This window comes from Mesoplodon mirus (assembly GCF_964341445.2).
Source record: "Mesoplodon mirus genome assembly, chromosome: X".
NCBI lineage: Eukaryota > Metazoa > Chordata > Mammalia > Artiodactyla > Ziphiidae > Mesoplodon > Mesoplodon mirus.
In genome coordinates this window covers 105955276-105980982 of record NC_138981.1, presented here as the reverse complement: position 1 = coordinate 105980982, position 25707 = coordinate 105955276, and the positions used below count along the sequence as shown (strand labels likewise).

At 40.0% G+C, this 25707-nt stretch overlaps 1 protein-coding gene across 1 annotated transcript in view; it reads right to left on the bottom strand.

Annotated features, from left to right (window-relative positions):
• The window catches only part of GRIA3 (glutamate ionotropic receptor AMPA type subunit 3), a 287469-nt gene that overhangs the window by 44116 nt on the left and 217646 nt on the right, over positions 1-25707 (bottom strand). Inside the window, exons 11-12 of the mRNA XM_082610164.1 lie at positions 19827-20203; positions 8397-8595 (exon numbers count right to left, since the gene is read on the bottom strand). Of these exons, the coding sequence (XP_082466290.1) occupies positions 8397-8595; positions 19827-20203 (576 nt within the window). The remainder of the gene's footprint in view (positions 1-8396; positions 8596-19826; positions 20204-25707) is intronic.

Genomic DNA, 25707 nt, shown 5'->3' with positions numbered 1-25707 from the left:
TGGCGTCGTAGAATAGCAATGGTTACGTGAGATCTATGAGATCTCTAGGAGGAAGGCGCTGTCCTAGACTGGTGGAAGGAGAGAAGGAGACTATTCCAATAGCCCTATAACAGTGCAAGGGGGGAGAGAGACAGAGAGAGAGAGAGAGATCGCGAGCTGAAATAAGTGCAGGGTTAGTTGGTCTGCAGAGGTCTTGTGGCCTGGATGAGGGGATGATGCAGCAAATGTCAGTGTGGAGGGGAAAGACTACTTGACATCCAAACTGGGTGGTACAGCTCAATGGATGCCTGGAAATGATCCTGATGATCTGGGGTTAGATGGCTGCCCCTGATGCCATGATACATTTTCACATGGCTAACTCTTATCATGTAAAGTCCCTGGAACTTGGATATTATCCCAGGAAAGAGGGAGTGAAAAACCCTGAAATGACTAGGAAATCACTAAATTTGCCTGAATTTATCTGGGTGTATCTTTTCTGCCATGTGGCAAAAATGAGGTACCAGTAACAGGAATATAAAGAAAGTTATGTTTTTGCGAAATGGAGTTAGCCATCTGTGAAAATATACCTCTACCATAAAACCATCTTCTAAGAAGACCGCAATAAGACACAGTAAAGGCATGAATCATTAGGGGCTTCTGGACTTCTAAAATTTTTTGATGATTAACCTTAAGACTTCTTATTTTCTTACTTGGAAAAATTCCCTAACCAGCCCTAGTGTACCTTTTCAGCCCTTGTTATTACAGTTTCCTTTGTTACTATAGTTTGCAGTTCACAGTTACTACAAGTATCCTTAAATCATTTAACAAATGTAGGACTTACAGATTTCATTAGTGGCCACTGAAAAGGAAGGCCAAAAATCTGAGCCCTTCCACTTTGCTCACAAATGTTATCTAATTCATCAGCAAATTCTGTGACTCTCTCCAAAATATATCCTAAACTTGACCACTTTACGCAATCTCCATCACTATAACCCTAGCATGTAATTCCAATCTTTAGTCACCCAGGTTGTCTTCCTGTCCCTTAAACACGCCAGGGTTGTTCCTGCCCCAGGACCTTTGCACTTCTTATTCCTTCTGTTTAGAATACTCTTCCACCATATTTTCACATGGCTAACTCTTATTCAGGTCTTTAATTAAATATTACCTCCTTAAAGAGACTTTCCCTGAACCCCTCCTTCCCAAGCTCCCAGTTAAAACAGTCCTAAGTCATTCTCTATCATAATACATAGAGCACTTATTGGTGCCTGAAATTATTTTATGCATCTATTTGTTTACATGCTTACTGTTTCTCTCCTTCAAACAGAATGTGAGTTCCTTGAAGGTAGGGATTCGGTCATATTTCCCCTACTGTATCCCAGTTGCCTAAATTGGTACTGTAGACACTGAATATTTCTTTATTCACTGGTTAAAAATGTAGAAGATTTTGAAGACTGGAATGAACCTGACCACAGGCATCTGCTACTGCCTTTTTGAAAAAAAAATTCACATCAAGATTTTGTTTTTGTGAGTTTCCTTCTCCTTTCAAAAGCAGAGTGCAAGCATTCTAGTGAATTGAATGCTGTTGTGAATTGAGTTTCAGTAAGTTGAAATTTTAGTTGATCCTTATGGTCAACAATTTAGGCTTCTCATAGTGATGAAAAGGAATTGTAAATAATCAACCTGCTCAGGCTTGCCAGGTGAACTCAAGGAAAGTCTAATTGAACAGATGAGTCCCTGTCCTCTAATTGCAAGGCTATTAGGTGATTTGACTTTGTCAGACAAAAAAAGAAAGTGAGGTCCTGAGATGAGTTCCTCTAGGGAAGAGAGTTTCAGAGTTCTCACAAAAATCTGGGAGTTCTGTGTGATGTTAATTATTCTGATGTGGTCTGAGAAAGTTGGCAGCATCAAAAATAACAAAGACTTAACCCCCTTAGGCTTTCTGAGCTGTGAAATGCTCTCATAAGCAAGTAGGTTACCTGGGAAGACTAACGGAGACAGACTAATGAAATCCATATGGTTGGTTACTTTGGGCAGATGGTCTGCATGCCACCTTGGAAGCACCTGAAGTTTCTAGGTGGTCTTTAAGGGCAGCTTTAAATTGTGCATGGTGAAGTTGTCGAATCTGCAGACCACAAAGAAATGGCTAAAGATGGACTAAGAGATGAAGTCAGTAGTCATATATATATATATTTATTTATTTTTTGCGGTACACGGGCCTCTCACTGTTGTGGCCTCTCCCGTTGCGGAGCACAGGCTCCGGATGCGCAGGCTCAGTGGCCATGGCTCACGGGCCCAGCCGCTCCGCAGCATGTGGGATCTTCCCGGGCCGGGGCACGAACCCGTGTCCTCTGCATCGGCAGGCGGACTCTCAACCACTGCGCCACCAGGGAAGCCCTAGTAGTCATATTTTATAATAGGGGTAGGAATGGGATCAGGAGGATGGGGGAAGGATATAAATGAGCTTTATCTCTCCTCCCAAAGCCAGAAAAAATCCTCACCTCTCTTCCGTTGAGCAAGCAGAGATTATTTTCTTTTATTTTTGAGAAATAGCCCTCCCTTATGTCTTCACAGAGCCTTATTTGGACAGTCTCCATGCTTCAATGGCTCTATTGCTGGGCCCTTTTCTTAAAAGTCTCCTGGGATTTGTAGAACCCTTCATAGCGTTAAAGAGATTTTTCTGATAGTCTAACTAAACCCATAAGGAAGGTAGAGCAGGGACTATTTCCCTTGATAGATGAGGAAACTGAGACCAAATGACCCTTACCCAAAGAAAAACAAGAAAGGCATCAGTGGATGTGGATTGCTGCATTTGTGGCATTCACTCTAGTTTTATGGACGCCTTCCTTTTCTTTGCCTTCTTATCTTGGGTCCTTTTGAGATTGTCAGGGCCTGGAAAAATGTCATTTAACAATGTGTATAGGTTTCCTTTTCTAATTGATCCATCAAGGGGAATAAAAACAAAGATCAACCAGGAGATGATACAGATGACTTAACATGTGCTGTCCTAGAGGCTTGATTCGTGCATAGGACCCCATGTTTCTATGAACACTCACACCAGAAAGGCACTGAAATGAAATGGGAAGAGGACCCAATCTGGACTCAGAATTCTAGCTTGTCCCCACTGAGCTGAGCGACTTTCGACTTTCGGCAAGTCACAAGGTCATCTTGCCTCAGGTGTTTCCTCTCTGAAGGAGGTGTAATAATACCTGTTCTGGTTGCGTGGCAGGATTGTTGTGTGAATAGAGTATGGTAATGTATGTTAATATGTGTTGAAAATCTAGCCCACTAGACTGTGAGCTCCTAGGGGGTAGAGGCCATTTCTGTTTTATTCATCACTTAGCTGACCTTCCTGCTGGGGTTACAGAGGATCATTAACCCTACTCTTGTTCACCGAGAAGCATACCCAGAGACTGGCACATGCTGGGAAGTCGCTCCATAGAAATAAACACCGTCAGCTACCCCGGAGGGATGATCATCTAGTTCTCTGAGATGCCTATATTTTAAGTCAATCTGTTCCCCCAGATAACCTCCAAATATGGCGAAAAAACCTATCTAAGTATTTTCATATGATTTGGCAAAAGGCAGAAATTTAATTTCGTTTATGGAGATGGCTCTGCAGTGCTTAGCCTGGAGTTTGGCATATAGTAGGCGCCTAAAAAAAAGTTATTGAAAGAGTGATGAATAAGTAATAGAACCTAGGGCATTGTTATTAGCCTGTCTTTGTTGCCACATTTCCTCCATTCTCTCGGAGACAGATATTAGGTGTGTTGTGTGTATAGTTGTCAGGTCAACCTCTACTCCCTTGGTGAGTGTCCTTTCCACCCAGCTTGAGACTTGCCTGCAAGGAAGACCCAGGAAACCACAGATCCCTGACAGCTGAAGGATGGGAAAGGCTGACAGCTGTCTGAATGTACCATGTGGCCAGGCCTCAGCATCCTCACATTGTACCTGCTGCTCTACCTCCAGTCTTAACCTGGAGGTCTATGAGCCTTGCTGTGTTATATATTATATGACATAGGAAAATAAGTTTTGGGGGGGGATAAGGCGGCATCAAAAGGGCTATGTAAATAATTAAAAAACAATTTCTTTTTTAAAATTGTTAAGTAATACATACAATAAATGTCTCTGACCTACCATTCCTTGGTATCAACTCATCTCCTGTTGCTGCTGTTATGTGTTCCCTAGTGTGTAGTTGGCTGTGTCCGCAAGCATTCGGTCACATCCTGTATGTCTTCAAACTAATTAAATGTGGTTGCAGTTGTCCGGGTACAGTGTCAAGCTCTCAAATTCTTCATGGTACTTGCTGAGAAAATTTTTAACAAAAGAATGTTTACATTTTGATGTGTTTCCTAAGGTGAGGAGATGGGTAGGGGTAAGGGAGGTCTGTTGTAGTAAAGCTTAAAGATTAATGGTTAGTTTTCTTAATCATGTCCAAATGTCACCATACCTAGCATAGGGGAATTTGTGGAGAGATTGTTCTTCTTTCCCCATAAAGTTCAAAAGCCCTATAATAAATAACCAATAAATGTTGAAATGTGGACTCTGATTGTAAATGTGTGTGTGTGTGTGTGTGTGTGTGTGTGTGAGAGAGAGAGAGAGAGAGAGAGAGAGAGAGAGAGAGAGATTCAGAATGTATAAGGAGAATCTACATACTCTTGGAGGGACTACTTCCCAAAAAAATAATTTTTTGAAATACAGGGCTCTTCTTTTTGCTGCCTGCTTTTCAAAAACATTTAAAAGTTAAAGTGAGTGATGACAACGTAACAGTGTTGAGATAAAACATTCTTCATGAGTAATTCAACTGCGCTTCATGCGGCTTAGAATGTCTGCAACTCAGAAGACAGGGCAGTTCCCTTGGTGGTCTCCAGATAAAGTTCAGTTTTTCTGTCCTGCCTGGGGTGCTGGAGTAAGGCACGTCTCTCCCCATTCCATTCCATTTATATTTATTTTCTTAAAAGGGTTTAAATTAGCATTAACATTTCAGTTTAAAAAGCAACATCCTTTTATACCCTGACCTATCTTCAGTGGGGATATGGCCAAGTATCTGGAAAAGAATTCACTTCATTATAAAGCAGAAACTAACACACCATTGTAAAGCAATTATACTCCAATAAAAACATTAAAAAAAAGAGTCAAGCATTGTAGTGGTCTTCTAATATTTCTAGGGGTCTGAAGGCAGAGAGAATTTTGGAATTGCTTTTTCTCCCAGATCAACTTTTTAACCTGAATCTGCATCAGGTTAAAATTTCCAAACCTAGTGGAGAATGATCATTTCGGTGTAGCTTTCCAAATCATAGTGGCATTTCTCTGGGCAATGACAGTGAAGCTGTCGATTTGTTTTTTAGCATGGGTGCCTCCACCTTTGGTTGGGACATTTAGTTTTGGAGCTGCTGTCTAAGGAAATCAGTTTTCAAGTCAAGAGGGTTGATGGTAATATTTCAGATGTCTCTTCCAGCTGCATGCATTTTGTTTGGTCCCTCCCTGCCTTTCCTGATGGAACAGGTCCCTCTGTGCCAGTGACTTTATGTGATTGTAAGGTAGCAGCCGAGGATAGTTCAGAAAATGAGAGAAAAGAATCATTTAAAGATGTCATCATTTTAATGGCAGCCTTACCCAGGACAAGTAAAAAACGTCTGTAGGGCAATTAGAAAGGAATTTACTTTTACTTATTTTTCTCTAGAGGGCTGGCCCTGGGGCTGTTTTATGGTGTTACTGCTTGGTCCCTGTGGTTTTAATATGGAGTGAGAATGGGAAGAAATGAGCTCATGTTATGTTTGTAAATGTTGCATGTGATCTTGTTTTATCCTCTAAAGTTCGGAAGGCATGCCATCAGGGGTCCTTGATTTTTTTTTTTTTTTTGGCATGTGGAGGAGTTACTGCTCTTAAAATAGCCTTGAGATCTTGGAGGACTGAGAGGAAAGTGACATGCTGTGGCGGTTAAGTCCCTGAATAGGAGATGATGTGTTCTTGCTGGCTGCCTTCTCTGATTTATGGGGTTCAAGGAGGGGTAAAGTAGAGGATTTTGAGAGGACAGATGGCTTGGAAACCAATTGGTTGGGCCTCTCTGTATTATATGAATACCAAGCATTCCCTTTGTTGGGTTTACAGAACATTTTTCAGTACAAGCAGGCTAGGAGCTGCTTGTCCTATACTGCTCAGTTCCACTCTTAGATCATCAACTTTTTTGTGCTGTCCTAAAGAACTTCTCCACAGTCCTTACTGCTGTCACTAGCAACCAATTGAGGAAAAAGAAAACTGGCGTGCGGGAATTAGAAAATGATTTGCACTTCTTTATACCTAGAAATATCTGGCTCCTTTTCTAATCAGATTTTCAGAACAGTTCCATTTCCATACGAATTACTCATTGGCTGTAAAGGTCACTAGGAATTGCTGAGCATGGGAAACCGCAAACCAATTAGAATGTGGCAATAGCTTTGCTCAGAATTGAATGTTGATTCAAATTGGCTCTGGTAATAAGATGCTCTTTAATGAAACCATCATTGAATGGATTAATAGATGCTTTCTTAGTTTTTGAGAATGATACAATATGTGTGGGGGATGTGGTCTGGGCATGGGGACCATGACTACTTGGTCACAATTTCAAGCCTTTGTGTTAGTAAATCTTCCCAGAGAGCCTCCTTTGCCTGCAATATGGATGAATGGCCTTTGAAAGCTTAATGGGAATTGATGCCACCTATCGATGACCATTTAAAGCACACCTTCCTAATTTCTTATCATCGCTGAAGGAAATATGCTTTCCAGTGGAACAAGTATCCCTAATTGGAGGGTCCAAGTCTGGCGTCTTGATAGCTTAAGTAGTCAATTACTTCTTCTAGCAACTTGATGCCTATTGGGTTGGTGAACATAAGCTCTGCTGAAGGTTGATACTAAACCAGATTTCCATGGAGCTGATTATGTGCTGAGTACTCAGCAGATGGAAATCCCTGGCTTGCTGCCCTGAAATGTGTGAGTGATTTCATGAGGGCGGGGGATTATTCCCAGATAAGCTTCTGGAACTGCCAACGTAGTGAGGGTCAAGGTCAGGTTAGTTCCAGAGGATCTTCATATCATTTTGATGCTTCTAGTACTAGGCCCCTGTCCCTGGTTGGAGATTATGAACTGCTCGATAAATAGTGGTAGAGGTGAGATAGGGATATCCTGAGCCAATGAGATTTCTGGAAAGGGTCTCAGAATTAACCCTTTCTCCTTCAGGGAATGAAAACAGTTTTTAGTGAATTGCTATAATTTCAAGAAACACACTCCTCCTGCTTTCCCATGAAACAACTGGACAAATCCCATGATGACACATGTAGAAATATATTTCTTACTGATTTCTTAAAGCAAGCTGGTTTAGAACCAACATTTGTTTACTGTGGATCTTTGAGGAAAAGTCAGTAATTATACCTGCCATCCGATAATTTGATTATTGGTTGGAGAGAATGACTAAACTTTTCTTCTCTACCTACTACACGAGTGGCTTCTGGATCACTGCTACAACCAGTTACATGGTTTACAGTAGCAGGCAGTGGTATGGATAGAATGGGTCCATTTTCTCACTGAAACCACCATATTTTCCTGGTTGGGGCAACTGAAAAATCATGTGAGTTCTTAAACACTCCATTGGTAGCCTTTCTTATAGACCAGTTGCTACAGAACAAAAATATTGGTATTTTATGTAAAAGTGGTTTTGTTCATCATATTATCCTTCTATAATATTCTCCTTTGATCTCCTTTCTTCTTTCTCCTTGACAGTACTTACACTCTACTAACTTGTGCTAGTGAACAACTTGCTGTTTCCTCACCAAGATTTGGCCTTTGTGCGGGTAGTGAGGGGGAAATAAATCTACTCAAGAAGTTAAAACAATTATCAGCTTCCCAGAAAATTGAATTATCAGCATGTACATGAATACTTGAAACAACTGTAATACATTTCAATAGAAAACCAATGTCTAAAATAGAATATGTAATTTTATAGTTCATCACTCCTCAGATTCTCAGAGTCAATTACCTAACTTCTGTGAACTGCTGAGACATAAAATCACTGCTTTTGTAAAAGCTAAAAAGGAGAATAGATATTATTTAGTTCAATCCCCTCATTATTCAAGTAAGGGGACCAAGGCCGACAGAAGTTAAATGACTTGCCCAAGGACAAACGATCACTTTGTGGTAGGCTTGGGATTCAAACCTGTGAGTTCAAACTCAGTGCTCTTGACATGCCCCCTGTGATGTCGCACACGAGTCTTAGTTCTAAAGGACAATGAATTAGGTCACCAAGCAAGTAGCTCTGTATTTAAGATGCTCTGCTTTGATAACATTCCCACCGTTTCCCGATCCTCCCTTAAAACACTGTGAATCTGCCTTTGTGAGCAGATGATAAAATAAAATCCAGCAGGCCCAATTAACTGTAAAGCACTTACTCTGAAAAATTCTTTTGTTGAGCCGGAGTCCAGGGTCCCATATGCAATTTCAGTCTGCTTAGCTAAGTCTTCAGCACTCTCTATGGGAGAAACCATCCTCTCCACAGTCAGGAAAGCAGCGAGATTGGCCGTATAGGAAGAAATTATGATCAGGGTGAAGAACCACCAAACCCCTCCAACAATGCGCCCGGAGAGTGATCTACAAAACAAAGACCAATCCAGACCCAGAGGGGCCGGATTTCAGTTTAAGAAATGCTTATCTTTACTTTTGGAAAGAGGAATGGTTTCAGTGTAGCTGATGAAAGAGGGAAGTAAATGATGTCAGGGAATTAACACATCAAACAAAAGTGACACGTTGACAGTATCACCACATGTCATGATGGCATGTGATGATGGTACATGCATAATGCTCTTCAGGCCTATATGGGTTTCAAAGCAGTATTATTTATTTAATCACGGGAAAAAAAACCTTCTTTTTTCCAGTTCCTGCTTAGGTGTAATAATTGTACTTACCTGATTCTCCTCCTGTGAGCTTTTCTGGGCACACCTGTGGAAGACTGCTCTATTTCCTTTAAGGCAAGTGGTTCCCAGCCTTGCCTGTACCTTAGAATCGCCTGGGATCTTTAAAAAAACTCATGCTCAGACCCAGCCAAGACCAAAGAAATCAGAACCTGAGAGGTGGGACCCAGACGTATGTATTTTTAAAATCTCTCCAGGCAATTACAATGTGCAGTCAAGGTTGAATAACACTGATGTAACGTGATGTCATGGGAGAAACCCAGAGTCGAAAACCTTTACATATTTGAAGAGAAATGATTAGGTGCTAGCTAGTAAACAAGCACTATGCGCTATGAGTTTAACAAATTTAATATAGACATTGCCATTCTGTGGAGCTGATTACCCATAAGGCAAGGGGCCATAAGATAATATTTATTATTGTCTTCATATAAATGGCTAGTGGGGTTCAGGAGTTTAGATCCAGAGATTGAAACTCTTCCCTTTTACAAATTGAGATGTAGCACATAGGACAGGCCTCAAGTGAAGTAGGAAACTACCTGATTAATAGGATTTGAGAAGCACTAAAAGGTTTGTCTGTACCTTCCCCCACCAAAATAATCAAAACAAAGAAAACCATCCTCACTGACCTGCCCTAGAAATTCTTACTATTGGAATTATCCTCTGAGCTTTCTTCAGGAGGCTTGGTTAAAATGTAACATTTTACTTCAACAGCATCTATTATCATATTATCCTGGATTAGTCTATGCAATTAGTGGAGAATGGGACAGAAGATGGGTAAGTTTTAATCAGGGAAAATTTTGTTCTTAAATGTAACTGTGCATGGGCATTACTTGGGGTGTTTGTTAAAATACTGCTTCAGAATATGAGTGCTCAAAAATCTGGACTTCTCCGGTATGGAGGTTCCTTAAAAAACTACAAATAGAACTACCATATGACCCAGCAATCCCACTACTGGGCATATACCCTGAGAAAACCATAATTCAAAAAGAGACATGTACCAAAATGTTCATAGCAGCCCTATTTACAATAGCCCGGAGATGGAAACAACCTAAGTGTCCATCATCGGATGAATGGATAAAGAAGATGTGGCACATATATACAATGGAATATTACTCAGCCATAAAAGAAATGAAATTGAGCTATTTGTAATGAGGTGGATAGACCTAGAGTCTGTCATACAGAGTGAAGTAAGTCAGAAAGAGAAAGACAAATACTGTATGCTAACACATATATATGGAATTTAAGAAAAAAAAATGTCATGAAGAACATAGGGGTAAGACAGGAATAAAGACACAGACCTACTAGAGAATGGACTTGAGGATATGGGGAGGGGGAAGGGTAAGCTGTGACAAAGTGAAAGAGCGGCATGGACATATATACACTACCAAACGTAAGGTAGATAGCTAGTGGGAAGCAGCCGCATAGCACAGGGAGATCAGCTCGGTGCTTTGTGACCGCCTGGAGGGGTGGGATAGGGAGGTGGGAGGGAGACGCAAAAGGGAGGGGATATGGAAACATATGTATATGTATAACTGATTAAATTTGTTATAAGGCAAAAAAAATAAGTAGAATTAACAGAAGCAGATAATGTACCTACTCTGTGATCACAGCCATGTGAAAATCATAAATGCATAGAGACAAACTAGGAGTGTGGGAGTCAATGTGCTAAGGTGATACCATGATAAGTGGATTATTCTTTATAAAATTGCCATTCTTAAAAAATAAGGATGTTGGACAGCAAGGTCCTACTGTAGAGCACAGGGAACTATATTCAATGTCTTGTGTTAACCTATAATGGAAAAGAATCTGAAAAAGAATAGATATATGTGTGCACGTGTGTGTGTGTGTGTGTGTGTATGTATAACTGAATCACTTTGTTGTACACCTGAATCATTGTAAATCAACTATACTTCGATTTAACAATTCAATAAACAAATAAATTAAATCATAAATAAAAAAAAAATCTGGACTTCTCAAGCATCACTGGTGATTGCAGTTGTCTGCGGCCCAAACTGAGAAATATTGTTCTTCTTCTACATCAGTGATTCTCAACTCTGCCTGCACATCAGTATCATTGGGGGAGCTCAAGACAAGACAAAACAAAACACAATGACCAAAAAACTGCCTAGGCTCCACCCCAGGCCAACTAAATCAGAATCTCTGAGGGTTGGGCCTAGGCAGCAGCATTTTTATAAGACTCTGGGGCAGCCAAGATTGGGAGTCATGGTCCTACATCATGAATGCTACTCAGGGAGAGGGTCTGTGGGCAGTTAGGGGGCAGTGTGAGGGCACTGAATGCTCAATGGGTAAGGGCTTGTAGTGAGGAAACTTCATGTCCTTCACAATGCTGCTGAAGGCTGGCTCTGTTTGCAGAAATGAAATCTGGTCACTAGGTTTTATAAAACATTGCCACATTATCCCGAGGATAGTTCTGCTCTGTGGTGGAGCTCCATCCTGGTTAGGCTGTGTTCTCTCATGCCCAGAAAAGCTCACAGGAAAAGAACCCACTCTGTCATAGAGTCAAGAATAGGCGTAGGAGCCTGGCACATCTCCAGGCTCTGTGGGAAGAGGGCAGCTCTGGGCTGAAAGCTGGCAAGTCAAGCTCTTCTCTGTCTGTACTCGCATTTTACCACTCTGAAGCAAATTTAAATTCCTGTGTCCCAAGATAACCTTTTTTTTAGCCTCTGGAAAATTCAGTTGTTTTAGATTTTACACCCTGATCAAATAATTTTGGCAGGTGTTTTGATAAATAGTATTCTTTATTGATTAACTGTAACAAAACTATTTGGTTTTTAAAAGCCTGTAATTCCTATTGGTCCCTGGATGCTTCACATAACCCTTATTTATTTATTTCTGAACATAATCACTTTTAGCTTTGGGGATGTGCAGGTCTGCTTTGCAACAGATTTTCTAACTGATAGTTATACTCTCTCAGGATTTCACCTGGGAACATTTCCCTTTTAATCAGAAGATGTAAAAACATCTGGAGTCAGAAAGAATGTCACATCTGAATGCTAAAAGTGTACAGAATATTTCAATTATGAATTTGAAACTTTCATAGTCTTTCTTCATTGTTAACATATACATTTTATTTATTCTGGGTTGATCTGACTCTGGAAATAATTTTACTGTATAAAAGATGAATGCTCAAAGTAGCATTCATAGTAATAGGGTAATAAAAATGATAATAATAGCTAACATTTAAGGAGCACTTACTATGTGCCAGACTCTGTTATAATTGTTTATGTATGTCAACTCCTTTAATCCTCCATCCCTTTACAGATAAGAAAATGGAGCATTCTACAGGTAAAGAAATTGAGGCACAGAGAGGAGAAATAGGAAATAAATCATCTAGACTTATGCAATCGGAAAGACATGCCCACATTTCTGTAGTATAAAATACTCATATTTTGTATAAGAAAACCCAAAATGGTGTGTAAATTATAGAAGGAGCAATTTTCCTACAAACACTGAGAAATATAGCTGCAGGAAAACCAAACATGTTTGGATAATTATTGTTTATTATCTGTTGTTCATTTGGAATGGAACTGTGAATGTCATCCTTATTTGGGATGATGGGGTTTTACTGAGACCAAGGGGAAAACTGATTTTGGAGTATTTCCAGAATCATGGTTTGGTATGGAAAAGGGTGTATTCTGCTGCTGTGAATACTAATGGTAGTTTATGTATTATCTGCTTGAAATGTGGAGAACAACACATTAATTTATGGAAATTACATTTGTGCCATTCTATTGCAGCTAATGGACTGTGGCTGTGTCTGTGTGATCTAAAATCAAGCCTGCACATCATAATCTGGTTATTTTGGCCACCTTAATGGCTGACTCAGATAATCATGTGGTTGATCTGTATGACTCAGCTCAAATTGGCTGTTGACATGACTGAAAATAAACCTAAAAGCAAAATGGTCTTTTTTGTGGCCTCTTGTCTACATGGCTGTTGATTTTGGCAATTATGTGGTTAATACTGTGATAGACCTATGATCATGGAGAATTTTGGTGAATATCCACATAGAAATGGTAAAATAGTATCCACGAGCATCAGCATAGATGGAAAAAGGAGCTCCCTTGGAATCAGCATTGAATGCACAAGCTTGCATTCAGCATTCTCCCTTCAAGACAGTAGTAGCTTTTGTGCCAGTTCAAGTAAGAATTTAACCTCTGTAAAATCTAAAAAAGCCAGACTTGGGCTTCCCTGGTGGCACAGTGGTTGAGAGTCCGCCTGCCGATGCAGGGGACACGGGTTCGTGCCCCGATCCGGGAGGATCCCACATGCCGCAGAGTGGCTGGGCCCGTGAGCCATGGCCGCTGAGCCTGCGCATCCGGAGCCTGTGCTCCGCAACGGGAGAGGCCACAGCAGTGAGGGGCCCGCGTACTGCAAAAAAAAAAAAAAAAAAAAAAAAAAAAGCCAGACTTATAGAAAAACAGAAGAGAATATAGGTTTTCAGGGGATGGGAGGTGAGCAAAATAGGGGATGTTGGTCAAAGTGTACAAACTTCTAGTTATTAAGTGAGTAAGTTCTGGGGATCTGATGTTTTTTAAAGGAACGGATTTTTTAAAAATATAAATAAAATTTTCTGTTCATCCAAAAAAAAAAGAGAGACAGTGGTAGCTTTGACAAGAGTCTTGGTGGAATTTCTACCACTTTCTTCCCTTGTATGTCATGGGTGCCTAAATCCTTTCACTGAGAAAATGTGCAGTGGAACTCACAGGGAAGAAGCTCTATAAGAATTTTCACATTTCCCTTTTCTCATTAGTGAAACTATAGCCTTTTAAATCCACATTTCACATGGAGGCTATATAAAAAGTGACTGATGGGTCAGCCCCGTCACATTTTTAAAAGGATCTATTAAAACAAGACAAGACTTTATAGTTGAGTTAGAAAGACCTGTCATTTCCCAGTATCTTTTCTTCCATTAATGCAGCTTCAAAATGTTTAACATTCATTTCAAGTAGTTTTGTTGCACAAGACAGATTTTGAAGTTAGCATAATGAAATGACCATAAAATGCTGTCATTTAGTATTTATAAAAAATGCATTAAAGGAACATATCATACCTTTTGAAGAAATGTAAGAGGAGGCATGAAGTTAATGAAAGTAAATTAGCAACAAGAGAAAAACAGACATAACATTGCAAAACAATACACAATGCTCATGTTATCTGTGATCATACGAAACTAGAGTTTCCAAGTTAATAATAAAATGTATTTTATGGCCTATGAAATGATAATAAAAGTGAGCTATGTGCTGTAACCTTCATCCTGTAAGTAAATTTTGAAATCGGCACTTTACTAGCTTCACAAGATGAAGATCTGGAACTGCAAACTGCCTCTCTCCTTTGCACAAACTCTTTATCATTCCTTTTCTCCCTCTTCTTTCTTCCACAGTAGGCATCATTTCTACACTGCATTCAATGCTGTCTATGACAGATTTTTTAAAAATGTGCAGAGTCAATCTTTGGTTCTTATAGTCTTCTCTGATGGGAATAACTAACCATTTCCCAAAGACTGAAAACTACAGCTTTCAGCCAGAAAAGTCATGAAATAGTTGTAATAAAAATCCTGCTACTACAATTAATTTATTACCACACCACTACTGCTTTGAAGTGAATTTGCAGTTGCAGTAGGATGAAGACACTGGTCATACATCAGTAAAGGAAAGGCTATTGTTGCTTTAAACGGAGCCCCAAACTCTCCTATTGTCTTTGATCCCATTCATTTTTTATCCTTCGTATATTTTATTATTCTGCACATACTTTCCATTTAAAAAAGGAGGATCTATGTGTTAGCTAACCTGGACAGATCCCCTGCCTGCTTCTCCAAAGTGATTGCTATCTGGAAAACTTAACAGGAGACTAATGCCCATGGAATAATCTATACACAGTAACCAGGTTCAGGTTAGTGTGTTCTTTCCATTTTCTCTGCTGCAATTCCCTGGAACCTTGTCTCTTCAACTTGGCTAGCCCTCAGATGTCCCTGCAGCTTTAGAGAAAGTCAGCAGGGGGAGCATTTGTCTGGAAGGACTTGGACTCTGGCCTGCTTAGCAGTTCTGTCAACGTTTTACAAACGAAATAAATTTCAGATTAAAAAAAAATTCCAACCACCTGTCAATATCAGCAAGACATTGTGGAATAATACAATCAAAATGTTTGCAAGTGGTGTAATCCTTAAGGAAAGCACTTTATGGGTTCAGGAAGGAATGTTGTTGGTTATTTCTCATCGGAAATCGGCTATTTGGCACTGACAAAAATTTTAACCATATTCCTAAGGAGTATTAAGAACTAAAATGCAAGTGCAATGTGAACGATTAGTATTTGTGAAGCCACGATGGTTAGCAGCAGCCAGTTTAAAAATGATAATAGGTAACGTGTATTGAGAACTTACTATATGTCAGGCACTGTGCTTTACATTTTAGAGATGAGGAACTGAGCCTTAGCAAGATTTAGTACCTCGCCCCACGTTACACAACAGCTAAGCGGATTGTGAATCTAGTGAGATGAACTTCAGGACCCGCATACCTAATCACTATGTTCCCTCTATCTGGCTACACCCACTGGCTATCTCCCCATCCCCCAATCAGGGGGAAGAGGGTTGAATGCAATCTCCTCATACTTTCTTCTCCTGACTCCCCCCAACAAATTAGTTCGTGTATGAATATAACCTCAGCTTATTACATTGATTACTCAGTCTCCACCTGAATTGGTCACCCTGAACAATTGGGGTAGTTGAAAATATCAAACCTAATATTGACATAGACTCTTTAGGCTTCTAGGTTACTGTTCATAGCTTTATTTGATGGCAATGGAATCATGCTCAGTTTTCCTCATGATGTCTTGTTGCTGATCTCCCAGTCTTTAACTTTGAGTGAACACATGTTCAGCAGCATTCTTAAATGCTCACTGCCTATTTTCTTAAACAGCCAGGGCAAAGGTACTGTTTCATCAGAGGTTGGGAGACTGGAAAACATCTCTTGGGCATGAGCATGAGGAAAAGAATGGAACAAACAGTGCACCTTTAGGTCGGTAGTGCGTGGCTGTGTGTGGTAGTGGAAATAATTGTACTGTTGGCTCTTAGAGCCTCCATGCCCTCGGGTTCCATGACATTATCTCTCCAGGTACTATTCCTTTCTCTATGATATGGGAAAAGCAGTATGAAGTGAAAAGAGCACAGGTTCTGGAATTGGAGTTGGGTATGAATACTGGCTTTGTCATTAGCTGTGTGACTGGGCAAATTACTTCACCTGAGCATCACCTTCACCTAGAAAATAAGTACGATGCCCACCTTGTGATAGTGTTTTGAGGATTAGAATTCATATGATAATACAGGTAAAGTGCCCAGATGCAGTGGGAACTCAGAGAAAATTGTTGTTCCTGGGCCCTCAGTAAATGGATGCAGCTGTATTAATTTATCTCTGACATCTCCTCCTGCTATGATATTTGATAACGCTACTTTAAAGTGTGGTCTCTTATAATGCCTTGAATTGCTCCAATTTTGAGAAAAGTCAGAGTGTACAATGCACGCTCACATTCTGGGCTTTCTGGAGAGTTTGCATTCCAAGGATGGCCATTGAAAAGAAATGGGGCTGTGTGCCCCATTGCTGGGTTGAGTTGTGACTAGCATTTAGAAAAAAAAAAGAAACAGAATAGATAATATCAGAGTGCATGGCACACTGTAAGGGTAATTTCTGGTGAAACTTTTGTTACGTACATATATGTGTACTGAGCTGTGATGGAAAATTTATCTCTGACCGAGGGTTGTGCTCCAAACATTTGAAAGCCATCACTCTCTAGGACAGTGTCTAGTGCAGAATAATAAAATCTGTACCTTGAAAAAAGCACTTGATATATTTCAGCACCACAGAAGAGCCACAGCTTAAATTCTGCTACAAAAATTGAAAATAAAGAATCTTTCCAGCTTGTCATTTTCAGGCCATCATTTTTAAATTATTACTTAATGAGGTAATATGCATAGATACTTCTAAAAACAAATGGCCTTTTAAGAGTTCTGTTTGAGTATGCACAGTAGTATGTAGCACTCCAGTGGGGATATCACAAATTTAGTTTTGAAAATGCATTTACAGAAACCAATAAAATCTCCAGCCTTAATAAGTCTTTAGCATTGTCTCAACACAGATTACCAGCCATGTTAAAATCATTCAGGGCTTCCCGGGTGGCGCAGTGGTTGAGAGCCCGCCTGCCGATGCAGGGGACACGGGTTCGTGCCCCGGTCTGGGAGGATCCCACATGCCGCGGAGCGGCTGGGCCCGTGAGCCATGGCCGCTGAGCCTGCGCATCCAGAGCCTGTGCTCCGCAATGGGAGAGGCCACAACAGTGAGAGGCCCGCGTACCGCAAAAAAAAAAAAAAAAAAAATCATTCAATTACAGGATCATTCAGAAACCCTCATCTCTTGAAGTGAACATTTAAAAAAATCAGAAAAGAAAGAAACTAGCACAATTAACTCCTAGATGATATCACAAAACGACACACATTGCAAGCACAAAAGGAATAGGGAGTGAAATAATTTGGAGAATCTGACCAAGCAGATTGAGGGTGGCAAAAAAGAATGACAGATAAATGAGGCTTACCCCACACGTGTTATGGGGTAAAAGCTGCTGAAGATGGTTACCAGGGATTTATACTGCAAAACTTCATTTTAAATGTTTTGTGCTCCAAGTGGATAACCTCAAATGAAGTATGCTATAAAAACATGGTAGGTGACCTTCTGAGTCCTTCTAGTCTAAATGAAAATCCCTATATGTTTGTATAATTGACTCTGGTCAGTATTTGGATTAATGTTCAATTTTACCAAAGCTACAACTTTTTATTTCATTTTTTTTCTGATTATAAAGATGTTACATTTGCTTACAGCATTTTATAATTATGAATTTGCCACCATTTTTGTTTAGGTGAGCCGACACTTTAAGTGGGTAAGGTCTAGGATATTCACATTCAATATCTTCAATAGCTTCACTGAGGTAAAATATGCATACCATACAATTCACCAATGCAAGTGTACAATTAATGATTTTAGTAAATTTAGAGTTGTGTAACCATTGCCACAACCCAGGTTTGGAAAATTTCCAACACTCTGAAAAGTTGCCTTGTGCCCTTTTGTGGTTAATCCTGATAGGAATGGGACTAGGGTGAGGCAAGTGAGGCATTTGCCCCCCACACAAAATTTAAGGGGGTGCCAAAATCTCATTAATCAAAATAAAGAGAATTTTAGTATAATTTTTTTAAAAAATCAAAATTAATTCAAAACAATCCATGATTAACAAAATAGCAAATTTTAAAATAAAGACTGGATCTGACCCCTGTACTTGCTCTACTCAGCTTCACTTGCCTCACCCTAATCCTGATCCTGATCAGCCCCTCTCTGCTCCCTCCAAGGCCCCAGAGACCAACAACGTGCTTTCTGTCTCTATTGATTTGCCTATTCTGGACAAATGGAATAATACAATATGGGATAGTCAATAAATGGAATTCAAGTAATGGAATCATATGGTAAGTGGCCTTTTGCATCTGGCTTCTTTCATTTAGCATCATGTTTTCAAAGTTTATTTAGTGGCATGTATCAGTTGTCCTTTTTTTAGTTGCTCAATAGTTTTCTGTTCCAAATGTGGTACGGATATGCCACATTTTGTTTATCCATTCATCTGTTGATGGACATTTGGGTTGTTTCCACTTTTGGCTATAATAAATAAAGCTCCTATGAACATTTGTGTATAAGTCTTTGTGTGGATATATGTTTTCTTTTCTTTTAGGTAAATAAGAGTGGAATTGCTGTGTCATATTTTAAGTGTATGTCTAATTATAAGAGACTGCCAAACCATTTTCCAATTTGGGTGTAGTATTTTGCATTCATGCTACTAATGGATGAGAGCTATAGTCATTCCACATCCTTGTCACCACTTGGCATTATCTGTCTTTTTGATTATAGCCATTCTAGAGGATGTGTAGAGCTGTCTCACTGTGATTTTAATTTGCATTTCCCTAATGACTAATGATGTTGAGCATCTTTTCATGTGATTATTAACCATTTGTATACCTTCTTTGGGGAAATATCTATTCACATCTTTCATCCATTTTTAGAATTGGGTTGTTTATCTTCTTTTTATTAAGTTGCAAGAGATCTTTATATATTCTGCAGACAAGTCCTTTATCACATGTATGATTTCCTAATATTTTCTCCCACTGTGGCTTGTCTTTTCATTTTCTTAATGATGTCTTTTGAAATGCAAAATTTTTGAATTTTGGTTAAGTCCAGTTTATCAATTTTTACAGTGGATTGTGCTTTTTGCATTCTGGAAACTCTTTGTCCAATCCAAGGTCACACAGACTTCCTCCCATATTTTCTTCTAGAAGTTTTATTGTTTTAGTGATAAAACTTGGGCAAGGTACTACAGTGAAATAGTTCTAGGCAGTCAGAGAGCAAAATGAAAAATGGAGGGGAAAGGGGAAGGTAGGAGGGTTTTAAAGAAAAGTTCTGTCTTTTAAATATTTTCTAGATCCAGTCTCTGGACAAATGAGAGAATGTTCTAGCTCAGTTAATGAGGAAACCATGCCTGTTTGTTCTGATCAAGATTTAGTGTTAGCTTTATCTGAATAATATCAATATTAGCTGGCAATGTTGCCTTTATCCAGAGTTCAAATGTTTGCTATAATGTGTATAAATTGATGATACCATAGAAATGCATGAAAGACATTCAAAGCAACACCAATAACACACTCACTTCATGGATGCAAGCAAACAAAAATGGCTTGATGATAATTTGTCACTGGATGGAATGTTAAATGAAAGAAATCTGGACTTGAGATGGGTGAATATCAGATGTGCATGAATGGATCATGGCCATAACATGCAAGTAGGCATTGGGTATGACATGGAAACAAACCTTGGAGAAATATCACATCCTTGCTGCATAAAGGCACCCAAGGAAAACCAAAGACTGTTAAATATTCCAAATTCATTTGGAGGATCAGGAGGGCTTTGCGGGTCACGAGGTTCTTCATTGTTGTCTTCCAAGTGCCATTCGTAAGGGCTGAATCTGCTGACTAGGAAAAGAACTACACTGACTCCAATGTAAGCAAAGACGATGCACATCCAGATTTCATAAGCCAAGGGATCCAGAAATGAGAATACTCCTGGTTTTGATTTCTGAGGCTTCTTTATCATGATGGAGATGCCCAGGCTCATAAACGGCTTTGAGAAATCTATGACTTCTTCACGGACCAGCGTTATAGTGAGTGGAGCAACAGCTATATCAGCCCTCTGGAAAAAAAACATTTTTTGACTTTTAGAGACAGTATTTCCATTAGTCATTTGCCACTTAATATACCTCTTTGGTAGAAATATAAAGTCTTAAGTCACTGTAACCAACTGATTTGTCAATGCTTTGGTTAGATAAGTAGTAGCATTCAGTGGGTCCTAAAATACTCTAACTTGATGGTAAGTTAAGGAAAAGACACTTCGTCCTCTGAGGCTTGGCTTAGGGCAACTGCTTCAATTATTTTTCCTAAAATTGTTTTGCTACCTTGCAACTCAACTTCTACTCTCCTGTGACATACCACTGTTTAATTCTTACATTCTTATTTTAATTTTCATTCACTTATGTCATATCTCCCTTACCTGACCGGAAATTCTTGTGGGAAAAGCATAATAGTCTATACTTTTGATATGTGCCTCCCTCCCCACCATGAGGTGCAGCACAGGACTACAGTACTCAGTTTAACACTTGAGTGTTTGCCATTATTCCTGACTTATTTCTTTGAGAGTATGTCTATAAAAACATAAGTTCTTTGAAGGCAGGGGTTCAATTTCCTATTTTTGTATCTATCACTGCAAAAGATCCTAAACTAAAGAAACTGTAGATGCCTAAAAAATAAGCTCTTGACTATTGAATACGAAATATGCAAACATGAAAGAATTCTGCATGGGCAATAAGGGCAAAGCAGTTATTACAATACATATTAATTTATATAGTAAGCCATCATTTCTAGTGATAAATATCAGTGTAGCACACATGTATTGGATCAATAAAATAAATGTGTCAGTAGTGCACTGCATTAGTTCAGGCAAAGGCAGACAATGTTTTTATATTAGTCCCATGAAAATAGGCACTAGGAACTTCTACCCTTATTTCTTTTGTCTTCCACAATAGTTCCCTTATGTCAGTAGTAGGTTTTAGTCTGAAGCCAGGCCTTAAAATGCATACTTAGAAAAATGCTCATGAGGAAGGGCTTTGGATGGTATATCAGGTATACAGTGAAAACACCAATTTTGATGATCATTTTTTCTTTGTTAAATAGTTATGCCTCAATATCCCTACCAGTAGGGGAAGAATGATGAAATGATGAAATCTGAGACAGGGTTTTTTTTTTAATGTTTTAGTACTTTGATTTACACATGGTGACTCAAACTGGTTAAGAAACAATCCTTAGTTAATTGAAGGGGAAATGCAGTAATAAACAGCCAGCTAACATTGATTCACTGCTTACTCTGTGTGAGGTGTTGTGCTAAGTCCCTTATATATATTTAATTCTCACAGCAACCTTGAGGTTGGTCCATGATCATTCTCATGTTAGAGAAGGAGGAAGTGAGGCTGGGATTAGAACCCTGGTCTTCAGATTCCAGAACTCACTCTCTTAACCACCATAATATTCTAACTCCAGAGATACTTGCACGTGTCTACTATATATTACTTTATGTACAATAATCAACCTCAGCAATGCCTCTCGGGTTCATTCCAGTGTATATCTGAGTGCCTATTCTGTGCCAAGCACTATTCTTGGTACTAGGGGTGAAGCAGTGAGCAAGACAAACAAAACAGACAAAAATCTGCTGCAGAATGTATGCATTTATTGAAGCCAACAGCCTGCTGACCAAATCTACCTTGAAGGCTGACTACCATCTCAAACTCACCATTTCTAAAATTAAATCCATCATCTATCACCGTGAGGTTGATTCTTCTTTAAGTCCGTGAATGATGCTTATTCCAAACGTTTCCCAGTCCCTAATCCTTACCTACCCTCTCTGCAGATGATCTTGCCTCTTCCTTTACTGAGAAGATGGAAGCCATCTGGTATGAGCTCTATCACCTCAGTGCCTTTCTTCTCTTCCTCAGTATATTGCTGTATCTTTATCCCTGCTGTCATTCCCATCGCTTAGAAAATGAACTCTTTCTAAGATTTAATCTACGTATTCCTTGCATCTCATACTCTTCTGTCTCCTTAAAATTCAGCTGTTTATTCTCTTTTACTATTTTCTCCTTCTCAGTCTATTCCAGTGGTTCTCAGTGTGTGATTCCCCAGACTTAGCAGCAACAGAGTCACCTGGGAACTTGTTAGAAATGCCAATTCTCAGGCCCCACCCCATGTTTATTAAATAAGAAACTTGGGGGGGGTGGGCCCAGGTGGCCCTCCAGGTGATTCTAATTCTTGCTGTAATTTGAAACCACTGAGAGATCTTATTCACTTAATAATTACCACATACTCAGGTAATTCCGTTTACTGACAAAGAAAAATGAAACAAAAAAGCACTTCTTCCTCCTTTTTTTTGATCCTACTACCCTCTTAACCATAGAGCATCACTCCCTATCACCACTAATCTTCTTGAAAAATTCGTCTTTACTATCTCTTGATTTTAACACAATGTTTCCCTTATACACCTGTGCTCTAACTTCCATTCCCCTCCAATTTAGTGAAATTGCTTCTTGAACTATATGCTTGGTTACCAAATTCAAAGACCTTTCCGCAGACCACTCATATGATACCACTGGCCCTTAGCACTATATATACCCTCTTTCCTTAGCTCTCTGATCCTGAAGACTATGGGTTCTTCTCCTACCTTTCTGAATGTTCATTTTCTGTCTTTGCTTCCTAGTTCTCTCAGTCAAGATGTACGTTTGTACCTCCACAGTCTATTCACGGGCCCTGGTTTGGTAGGTAATTTATGAAGGTTTGTGGAATAAGCAAGTCTCTTTAAGGTTCTGTTCTTCCTTTCTCCCCTCAGTATTATTACCTATGGCTTCAACTCTTCCCTCATTGCACTAACTCCTGAATCACCAGTTCCACATTTCTAACTGGAGGGGGAGACAAACACAGATTTTATCTATTTTACTCTTTTGCCTGGGGCCAGACCAGGTCATAGAAACAAAAGCAACTGAGGAGAATGGAATTGGCCCAAAAGCTAGTGGGGTTTTTTGGCACAGAGAGTCTGAATCAGCTAGAAAGAACCTTGTCATGCCAAGAGAATTCACAGATAAAGCCACCTTCTATCCCTGCCAACAGATTTCTACCTCCTGCTTAGAACGTGCAAATGCCCTGCTAGCAGCATTTCCCATTTGATCTCATTTGATTTAATTACTTCATTTGACTAGTTTTTTTATCTTTAAAGTCAAAATACTAGATAGTTCTAAAAGAAATTGCCACTTCTTTGTTTTGGAAGGAAGAACTAAGGGACACTTGTGTGAGAAAATCACTTCGGATTGAGTTTAGGGGAATTAGGTTCTTTTTCAAGCACATCAAGAAAGGATTTTGAGAATCTTGACACCCTTTAAGAGAAAAAAACCTAACTCAGTGACTGAAACACTCACCAGATGATAAGCACAGCTAAATGCTAACAAGATGTGGCTAGATAGACAAAGCGGGGCTTCTTGTCTGGTTCCCAGGAACATGCAGCAAAAGAACAGATTCCCAAAGAAAGCCATTTTTATTTTTATTTTTTAAAATTTTATTTATTTATTTTTTGCCTGCCTGAGCATTTGTATTTTTTTTTTTACTGAGGTATAACTACTGAAGCCTGCGCACCTAGAGCCCGTGCTCTGCAAGAAAAGGCACCGCAATGAGAAGCCTGCGCACTGCAATGAAGAGTAGCCTCCGTATGCAGCAACGAAGACGCAGCCAACAAGAAAGCCATTTTTAGTTTGAAGTACTTTTGAAGTCACACAAGACAACAGGAAGAAGCTGCTCCCCTCAGGCACTTGCTCTTCAGACAGTCTTTTCTACCTTTACTGAACTGTTTCTTTCTAAGGAGCTTTTTCAGAGATGGCAGTTTGTTTTTCTGGAGGGTGCTTCTTCAATGAAGAACAGTGTTAAATCTGTGCTCAATTAAGCCTCATTGATGTGGACCTGCCTCCAACATGAGAATTACCACACTGAACCTGAAAAAAGACATATACAGACAGAAATAGACAAAGGGATAGCAAAGAGCAGGTAGAAGGCTCAACTGGTAGAGGAGAAGGGAGCAACCCCTCCCATCTCTTGCATGCTTTGTGAGACCAATGCAGCGGAACGGTCATATCAGCTCATAGCCAGCCTTGGAGAAACCCTTGCCCTCTGCCACCACTATCCCTTCCTCCATATGAAAAGGCTCTTGTCATGGTCTCTTATTTCAGAGCTCAAGGCCTGCTTGGCATAATGTCTGTGACGCAATCAACATACTTATTAGAGGAAATGGGGAGTAGCAGGTAACTAACTAGTGTCAGAAAAGACCCATTTAGCTCTCCTGGGACAGCTGTAGCATGCAGATGAGCGGAAAGGTCATTTTCAGGTCAAGTTAAAGATTTCAGGGGCCAACACTGACGAAAAAGTGAAAAAGGCAACGCCCCAAATGGCATTCTTTTCCTGGTCTCGGCTCCTTATGAAAGCCAGCTGTGTCTGGGAGAGAGTGTTAAGAATTCTCCATAGGGCTAGGGAGCAGCTGAAATTCGGACGCAGTAGTGAAGTATCTCACTTGTGGCATCCTGAGTCAGTCCAGTGGCCTTTTGTCCTCAAGCCTCTGCCTGTGCTAGTGACAGCAGTCAGCAGGCCATTTTCAGAAACCTTGGTGGGGAAGTAGGCGGTGTGACGGTGCTGTGGGTGATGGACAAAACCCAGCAAATGGAAAGAGCTCAGGGTGAGTTTGCTAGCGCTTTTGCTTGCATCTTGACTACTTAAAGGATTTTCATCAAGCAGCTTAAGAGTGGCTGTGTGGGCTCAGTAAACACACAGAATTAGGTTTGATTTTTCCACTCATCAGTGGCAAACCCGGAGTAACTGCACTATTGCAGGGGATTTAGCTTGAGGGGATATATAATCCTTTTCATAGGTGGGTTGCCAAAGTCGTAAATTTCATAAAACTTAAAACCCAACAAACTCATATGTATAGGGACAATGCGCTTAAGAGTCTGACAGGTTGAAGACAGAAATTACACTTATTTTTTTAACATCTTTATTGGGGTATAATTGCTCTACAGTGGTGTGTTAGTTTCTTCTGTATAACAAAGTGAATCAGCTATACGTCTACATATATCCCCATATCCCTTCCCTCTTGCGTCTCCCTCCCACCCTCCCTATCCCACCCCTCTAGGTGGTCACAAACCACCGAGCTGATCTCCCTGTGCTCTGCGGCTGCTTCCCACTAGCTATCGATTTTACGTTTGGTAGTGTATATTTGTCCATGCCCCTCTCTCACTTCCTCCCAGCTTACCCTTCCCCCTCCCCGTGGCCTCAAGTCCATTCTCTACCTCTGTGTCTTTATTCCTGTCCTGTCCCTAGGTTCTTCAGAACCATTTTTTCCCCCCGCCTATAGCATTTGTTGTAAAGCTGGTTTGGTGGTGCTGAATTCTCTTAGCTTTGCTTGTCTGTAAAGGTTTTAATTTCTCTGTCGAATCTGAACGAGATCCTTGCCGGGTAATCTTGGTTGTACGTTTTTCCCTTTCATCACTTTAAATATGTCCTGCCACTCCCCTCTGGCTTGCAGAGTTTCTGCTGAAAGATCAGCTGTTAACCTTATGG